The 9,157-nt window shown below is 32.1% G+C and overlaps 1 protein-coding gene across 1 annotated transcript in view; it reads left to right on the forward strand.

The window, feature by feature from the left end:
* The window catches only part of LOC147801934 (uncharacterized), a 38,498-nt gene that overhangs the window by 9,409 nt on the left and 19,932 nt on the right, over nucleotides 1-9,157 (forward strand). Inside the window, exons 3-4 of the mRNA XM_087154536.1 lie at nucleotides 2,921-2,948; nucleotides 5,503-7,069. Of these exons, the coding sequence (XP_087010662.1) occupies nucleotides 2,921-2,948; nucleotides 5,503-6,396 (922 nt within the window). The 3' untranslated portion in view covers nucleotides 6,397-7,069. The remainder of the gene's footprint in view (nucleotides 1-2,920; nucleotides 2,949-5,502; nucleotides 7,070-9,157) is intronic.

Below are 9,157 nucleotides of genomic sequence, written 5' to 3' on the forward strand. Positions count from 1 at the left end.
GTTCCTGGGGGGTGACCTCAAATATGCAAATTATTTAGTGCTAACTTTTAATTAAGTTACGAAATCGGACATAAAAACTTACTTTCTCTGGATAAACATATATTTTTTTAAACATATTTGGATTCTTAACTTTCAAATTATAGGGGGTAGCCGCAATCTGGGAAATATGATCCTCATAGTTTGGTCAGGAGAGCGATTCAAGGTTCGGACCATTTATTGTTAATTTGTCTTTTTGCGTTTTTAGTCATGTTTTTAGAACTAATTAAGCAATTCAAAAAAATTGTACCCACTTATAAAACCCATTAACCCAAATATAATTTCATACAAAAAATAATTTTTAATAATTGTTTATTATTTTTTATTATTCAATTCGATTGTGGATGAAAAGAATTTGAATTATGAGGCATAGATTTTTTATACCATATTAAACTACGTATTTTTTCTAATGCACAATTTAAAGTTCCCCCAGTTTTTATTAGGTAGATGCCGAGAAAAATTAATTTTAATTTAAAAATTTATTTTGGTGACAGTGAAAAAATATTTAAATGGGGCGATTAATATTTAAATGCGGTTAATTTATGAGGAAGTTGACTTACGCACACGTAGGGAATTTCCTATATATTTTTTTCGCTAATATCCGATTGCTATTCCTTTTTTTTTTTTAATTATAAAATACGATGTTTCTTTCTCAGTAGTCTAAAAATTTATTCGCAATTTAATAACGAGATTTGAATAAAACATTTTATTCAACGAATATTGAGTTTTATAAAAGCATGTTTATGATAGAATGCGATTATACATCAGCTCTTTTTTATTTTATTTTTTAGCTTGTTCTTTCAAAAACAACGTATGCATAGATTTGGAATAATATATTTATCAATTTCTTGAATATATGTTTTATAATTATTAATAAATTACGTAGTCAACATTTTTAAGCATCTTAAAATTTTTCAACATCTTATCTATCGTCTTTATCTTAAAATAAATTTGTCAACTACCTGTCTACGATTGTTTTGCAGAGTTATTTTGCTAACTATATAATTAAATTGCAACATTTCTCAATCTTATTCTTTAAGCTACCACGTGCATTATTTTGCCCTTACTGTGCAAATCAATTGATTTAGTACTTTAATTTAGTAAAATTAAAGTAAAATTCCCTTAAACTATTGTCAAGTTTTTATTGTAAGAAAATAATTGTCAGCTAGCTGAGAATTAAATCTTGTTAAGAAATTAAAAATATTCTGTTAATCAAAATTGTTTAATTCAGAATAGCTGACTATTTTTTTTTTGAAAAATGATGATGAAAAATGAAGATCGGCGTTTTTATTGTTTCGTATTTATTTGAGTGATAAAAAGTAAATGCGTATGGGTGCACAGCAAAAAATATAAAATTATGCTTTGTTTTTAAATGAGCAAAAAATTGCAGTAAATATTATACAATTTTATTTTGACGTCTATTTGATTCTTGCCCTCTAACGTTAAGAAAGTTGCCATTTTAAAAAGGATAATGTTGAAAAAACTTGTTTAAAAAGTTAATATTATTTATCAACTTTAGCACAATTCAAGAAAATTGCATCTCAAGAAAATGCTCGATGTGCCTTATTTCGTTATCGATTCAAAAACAGTGCTATTTTTAGAATCATCATCTCTGAAATAGTTCTTTTTCTAACATTAGGATTTTTCTACTTAAATAACTTATAATAATAGTTTTAACACATGTTTTGAAGAAATTATGAATACAAATTGTGATCTAATATTTCGCAGTAAGGAAGCAAGAATATTAATGATTCATTGATAATTGTTTCATTGAACCAGAGTAATTAATTTTTTTTCAAAACAATGTCGATATGATGTAATCGACCTTGCAACTATTTAACTTTTATTCTTTGGATTAGGTGTCATTTCATGTATGTCATTCGACTTTGAAATTTCAAATATAAAATGAAAAAACTACAAGAGTGAGTAAGCTGGCTTTAACTAATAATTAAAAAAGGTCAAAAGTTATCTCGTGATAAGAATATCAGAGTTAAAAAAGTATTGTAAAAAACTGAAACAAATGTTACTCTTGTTTAATTAGGGGTATTTTAAACCTGTATGTTCCTTTCTTTCAGTTTTATAAATTATACTTTTTAATAAACTAATGAAATGAGTGTGATGTAAATAACGTCCATTCTTTTTACTGCAAACCAAGTTTACTCAGTACCATTCACAAATCTTATGAAGCGCAAATTTTTTGGGCCCTCGTATAGGGCAGTATATTAGTAGGTAGCTAACTTCCTTAAAAATTCTAAATTGGAAAATTACTTGTTATTTCACATGTTACAATTAAAATTTTGAGACCCAATATTTCCTGACCACAAATTTGCAAGTTTTTAAAATTAAATATTGAATGTTGTGGTGAATATAAACATAATTAAATATATCTTCTTAGCTTTGCTGCCACATTTTTATTTCTTAAAGATATTACGAACTCTACTTAAAATGAAGCTATCAGATGTTGGTAGTGAGGATGAGAATCGTGAAATAAGTTAATAAACAAAGAAACTTTAGTAGCCATATTTTGTGATAAATATGTAACTGTTTGTAATCGAAGAGCTTAGTGGAGCGACATGTTGAGCAGGTTTGAACGTGGTTGCAAAAGTCAGTTTCAGAATGTATTGAAACATAAAACATTGGGATGCTATTTGCAAATCATGTTTATTTAAGAAAACCATGTAACTTAAATATTTATCTGAGTGAAATGACCTGTAGTAATAAATATGTATGTGTGTAGATGTGTGTGTATATATATATATATATATATATATATATATATATATATATATATATATATATATATATATATATATGTATATGTATATGTATATGTATATGTATATATGGTTAAAGGCTTTTTAAGAATTTTCTATTTTTCTTCTAGAAGGAAAGGATTGGAAACGCCAGAGAAGGTAAGTTTATAATTTTCCTTACCTGTTTTTAACAATAGTCGCTTACTTATAAATAAAACGCTTGTTAAATTATTAAAATTAAAAGCCGTAGTAAATGAAAATTAACGTTTTAATATTATTTTATAAAAATAATTATCCAAGAAATTATGCAACGAGTCTTATGGATTAAATTCCAAAGTAAGTGTAAATCTGAATGCGGTTATTTATTTTAATTTCCTAAGCAGCAAGATTTCAATTAACTTTTTCAGAACATTCTCCAGACTAAAAATAAATGATAAAGATGAATAATAATATAAAAATAAGACATTTTGACCCATAATTTTTTATAAATGTTGAAACAGTTTTTAACACCTGTTTCAATTTGTGAATGAAATAGTAGACAGATTGTATTTCATAAAAGGAATTCTCAAGATAATCTAAATTTAGAAAATAATGAAAATACAATTCTATTTTTTCCTTAATGGGACGATTAGCTGTAACATTTTTTATTATTTTCTTCTTTTAAAGAACACATTATTTCTAATTAAGTCGGTTGTTTTACAGACATCTCTTAACTTTTTTTTAATTGCCAGAATAAAATAAAAAACAGGTACGGACACCTTTCATATTTAGGAAATAGAATAGCTTAGTCAAAAGTTTTAAGATAATAAAGGATGTCCCAAAAGTAACGCAATGTTTGAATTAAATAGAAAACTCAGTTCTTAGCCTTTTGATTGTTATGTTTGCATTGAATCATAAAGAACATAGGATAGTGTTATATCGGGCAAATGGGCTCCACGGCTTTCCTGGCACATGCGCACTCTTCTGTCGAAATTTTTCCTCTCCTTTTGCACAATTGTGGCTGAATTTTGTTGATGCAGTGTTTAATTTCCTCTTGTAATGAATGGGTGGTTGAGGGCTTATAAATCCTTTGATTTCAAATAACCCCTTAAGAAGAAATCTAATGGAGTTAAATAACATGATCTAAGGGCCAATTCTTGTCATCGAAACGAGGGAGTACACAACCAGAAAATGTCTCATGCAGTAATTGAACTGCCTCACTGGCTGTTTGGCACCGTCTTGAACGCTCCATTTTTACCAACTCTGCTGTCAAATTGTTCTTTTTTCAGAGTTGTCAGCAATTTACTGCATGATAAAAACGGCAAATTCAAATCTTATGTTTATTTTAGAACACTCTTTAGTTTAGCCGAAGAAATGGAGAAAACTGCGAAAAGAACTTTGGAAATCGTAATGAAACAGAAATTTTTGAAGAAAAAAAGCATGAAAACTAAAAGCTGAGAGGGGAGCAAAGAAAATCTGATAGTTTTATGTTTCCTTAGAATGTTCTGGGGGTTCACTTTAAGATAAAAATACAAAATTGATAATATGAAAGATTTTAGTTACAAAATGACGCGTGTTAAAGTAATTTTAAACAAAATCCGTAAGTTTGTAATAAAAAATATTTGTTTCAAACTCAGTAAATTTCTATTTTTTCACAGATAAAGTTTTGTTTTCGAATTATTATCCTTTCATACTATTATTAATTTTTATTTTATCGTTGTAATCTTCATCATTGTTCCTTAACGCTGTTTTTCGAAGCTCCGTCGAAAAGAAAAATTCCGTCGAAACTGTGGCATTCGGTGCCTCAATTTAAGTCCTTTACAATTGTAGCAGTTCGATGATTTTAAACTATAGATTGTATATATTTTTTATTTTATAACCGTCGATGAACAACAGACCCAAATTTTTGTGTTTAAAACTATTAATGTTCAACTCCGCAGCCTTCTAATTATGAACCCAATCAAGAAGACGAGGGAACTACTGGACAAAGTATTGGGAGAAATTTGCCTCCGTGCAGGACTTTTGATGGAACTAATCTGCATTTGCGTTACCTAGAGAGAAAAACTCCCCTAGTTAGCCTAAGGGCATGGGGTCTCTAAATCATGATCCATGTAAGACTGATGATATTTTACATCAGCTATGGTTGGTGCAATGCGGGATTCGTATCGACCAGCCATCCCTGGGATTCGAACCCAATTCACCTCTTTGGAAGACGAACGCACTATCCTCTGGGACATCACGACTCATACTATCTATACAATCTTGCCATGAAGAAGTATCTGGGCTTTAGTACAGATAAATAACTTAAATATTTTAAAACTCTTTCTTCGAAAATCTCCAATTTGGGGAAATTTTTTTTACCTAGAATTATCAAAATCACTGCCTCAGTTTTTTTCACCTTTTTAAGAGCCCACGTAAAGCAGCATTGGAGTAAGATTTTAAATATTAATGCTTTTCACAAAACTGTGGTTCTTCTCCCTATTGACGTTTTGAGCCATTAAACGTAGTCAGCACTAACTTTAGATAGACTAAATTTGATCAAACAGTGATGAGTAACAGTTGAAAACTCACAGCAGTTATAAAAATAGCATATTATTCGCAAAAAAGCATAATTTCGACAGAGCCATCGAAAAACAGCCTTGGAAATGCTACTTGTATCAGTATGTTTTTGAAATTACTCTTTGATTTTTTGTTATTTATGTTCTGCAGTCACAATTCTGGCATTCTTTTTTAGGTGAGGGAATACAGGCAGGGAAAGGAGAAGTCCCAGGCCATGCGTGACATCCATGCTTGGTATGCTCAGGAAGAACGCCGCAAAGCCCAGCTGTACCAGAAGCGAAAAGATGAGCAGGAGGTGAAAAGGAGAAATGAAGAACGCCAACGCATCATCGAGGAAGCTAGCGCCCTAGCCACGCGACTAGCACACGAACAAACCATCACCTTAACGAATCGATTCATTGATAGAATGTCACAGGGAGCATCATTTGAGGAGGCACGAAATCAGCTGGCAACCGACATTGACGAAAGAAGTGAAACGCTGCGAAGATCGATTCAGGATTCTTTAAATCAGTCTTTCCCTCCTGAGGTACTGGATGTTGTTTCTTCTCCAATTCAACAACCTTCTCCACCACCACAAGTCCAGGATTTGCCGTCACAGTCACCTGAACCAGTACCATCACCGTCTCTCATGACTTCTCCACCACCACCGTCTCCCATTCCAGCAGCACAGTCACCTCCTACAGCAGCAGCACAGTCACCTCCTCCAGCAGCAGCACAGTCACCTCCCCCAGCAGCAGCACAGTCACCTCCCCCCGCTGCTCCACAGTCACCTCCCCCCGCTGCTCCACAGTCACCTCCCCCCGCTGCTCCACAGTCACCTCCCCCCGCTGCTCCACAGTCACCTCCCCCCGCAGCTCCACAGTCACCTCCCCCCGCTGCTCCACAGGCACCCGCTCCCTCTGCTCCAGCTGCACAACCTTTGCCTCAACGAAGAAGACCAGGAAATCCTGGCAGACGCAGCACAAGATTGGCCATGCTGTCAGAAGCGAGTTTAGCTTTTCTGAAGGTGGAACCATACATCGACCGTCTGAGAATGAGGCCTCTCATGCCAAGCCGCTACACAGCTTAAAGTCATCATGGTTCTTTTTAAACATTTATCTTTTTAAACAAGCTCCTCCTCCTCATCTAAAGTCTTTAAGTGGTGGTGAAAAAAATAAGTTCAGTCTCCAGCTTTTTTCATCCAATATTTTTCCTACCTGTCATCTTAGAGTGTCGCAAAGAATCCTATCGTGAAGACGATCGGGACGTTCCCGAAGACGATCGTCTTTTACTCATCGGTAGACTTCGTCATCTACTCATTCTACCACTTCGTCATCTACTCATTCTACCACTTCGTCATCTACTCATTCTACCACTTCGTCATCTACTCATTCTACCACTTCGTCATCTACTCATTCTGTCTCATCGTCTTCAACTTCATTATCTCCTTTCAAGGTGGTGGTAAAAAAATCAAGTACCCGAAATCTTCTCTTTATTATCTTCTGAAATTTACTATCCCATTTCTATATGCCCAGAACATTGGCTATTGGCACCATTAGTTCTCTTGCCTTTCCATGACTCAGAAATTTGCGCCAGAAGTGCATCGATTCCTATGCCTTAGAAAAATGAAATCTCTGAAATCTTGGACTATTTGAAAAAATCAGGCAAATATCCTGCATCCCATCTACAATTTCGTTGAGTGGAATAATGCTGTCTTAATCTGTGTTGCTATCAGCGTTGCTAGTTCAGCGTCCAACAATCTAGTAAGTTATTATTTTGAATTCTAGAAATTTGTCTTCCATTTATTAAATTTAAACGTTTACATGTGATCTTTGGCATTTAAAAAATTAATAATTCACTCAAAGCTTCTTTTCCGCTGGTGGCAACGTTTGCTTTGTTTTGAAAACACCAAAGCATTCTGCCCCTTCATGATGTGTTTCTAATCTAAAACATTTCGCTAAAAAATAACGAATTCTGAAAGAGATAAAAATAAACAACTTAAAAAATAAAAATGCTGTTGCCAGCCATAGAATTTTTTGAAAGTTAACTTAGCAAAATAAATCAATGACATAGAAGCGCAACTAGATCTAAATTATGATACCTGAGCGCTTGACGTAACAAATCCTTCAATTCTAAAAGTGTTGTATCGCCAAATGCCCACATTAACAATTGTGTTCTTAAAGAAATTCTATAAAGTTTTAAATAAACAACCTACTTCTACAACTGATTCTTGAAGAACTTGGCTCATTGATTAAAAATATTGTTTTAATTTTACAGTACTAACTTTACTTCTACTTTCATTATTGCTGTGACCCTCTTTCATTATATTTTACAACTTCATGCTAAATTTGAGGACTTTAAGTTGTTTTGTGGTTGAATACTGACAGAAATGTGTACATAAAAAAATAATATTTAGAGGTTAAGAGTTGCCTCAGGAAATATTGAATTGTCGACATTGAACTTAACAATGGAAACAATCGTTTTTGTGAAAAATTGAATTGTATTGTTGACATCAAAACTAAAAATATTGTGTTTCAACTTAACAATACTACCTTAATTTATATTTTAGAATTGCCTCGGAGAAATTTGAATTGTTAGCAATGACATAAACAAAAAGTTTTATTTTAACTGACAATTACTATATTATAATTTTAACTTTTTCTGTGACTATACTCATTTTTTTGTGATAAAATAAACTTATAGCTGTTCTGCTTCTGAACACTGATGAAAACACAAAATGATCGGCTTCATCAACAATCAAAAATATATAAATTTATTTTACAAATTCCATATTATTAAGGTGGCACCCTTCAGAGAATTAAAAATACAAAATTATCTTCATCAAAACCGATGCTTTACATCCAGCGCTCAGTGGCAGACTACTATTTCATATTGTTTTACAACACATGGTTTTAGCCCTCTGGTGGGAAAGACTTTAAAACAAAACTTACAGCAGTTACTTTCCTCAACTGAAATTTAGAATAGTGTGATTAAGAAAAATATGTGAATTGTTTGCAAGTTCAAATTAATATTGAAATGTACAGATTTATAATTTTCTACAGTGAAAAGTTTTCGGAACTTCAGTATTCAAAAAAGTATACAAAAACTAGACGTTAAGAACGTATCCAATGAGCGAGCAAAGCGAGGATTGGATTGCGAAGCAATCCGAAATGAACTGTGAAAGCAGTTCCGGGGGTTGGTGAGCGCCAGCGAGCAGGGAGCGAAGCCTCCTAGTTATTATTATATATATAAAGATTGTATGCATACTGTTATAAGAAATGCCCTGGTGTTTTCAAAATATGTTGTGCTAAAGTTTTACTATGTGCTTTTCCCAATTTTAAAAAAGCTTCTTTTCCTTTGGAAGAAATAGAAAATTTCAAATTGAAAAAACTATGAGAAAAATCACCACTATAAAAACTAACAAAAAGTGTTTATATAAAAATAATCCAGATAAATTTAAAGGTCATGATACTAGAGTGTACCTTATCTTAAGACATTAGTATTTTTATACATATAGCGTTTTTCGCTTTTCATTCAGGATGTCATCTCTACCGGAAAATTCTGAATACTCGTGGGTGTGTTAGCAATGTGTTACACGCAACTTGATTCCAAATATTATTATTTAGCATTAAAACTGTATCGAGCATAGTTTTAATCTAGAATAAAGAATATATTATAAAAACTCATACAACGGTGCATACTTTTTTGTTATCAATGTTAATTTTAATAAACTAATTCAAATAAATTTTACTTTCTATTTCCTTTTAAAAAAGCATTTTGTTTATAACAATAATTAAATGATTAGATTATAATTTTTCAAACGTTTATTCGTATCTAGAGCTTTGAAAAGC

The sequence above is a fragment of the Parasteatoda tepidariorum genome, chromosome 11 (assembly GCF_982258835.1).
Source record: "Parasteatoda tepidariorum strain Cologne lab strain chromosome 11, Ptep-v5.0, whole genome shotgun sequence".
Taxonomy (NCBI): Eukaryota; Metazoa; Arthropoda; class Arachnida; order Araneae; family Theridiidae; genus Parasteatoda; species Parasteatoda tepidariorum.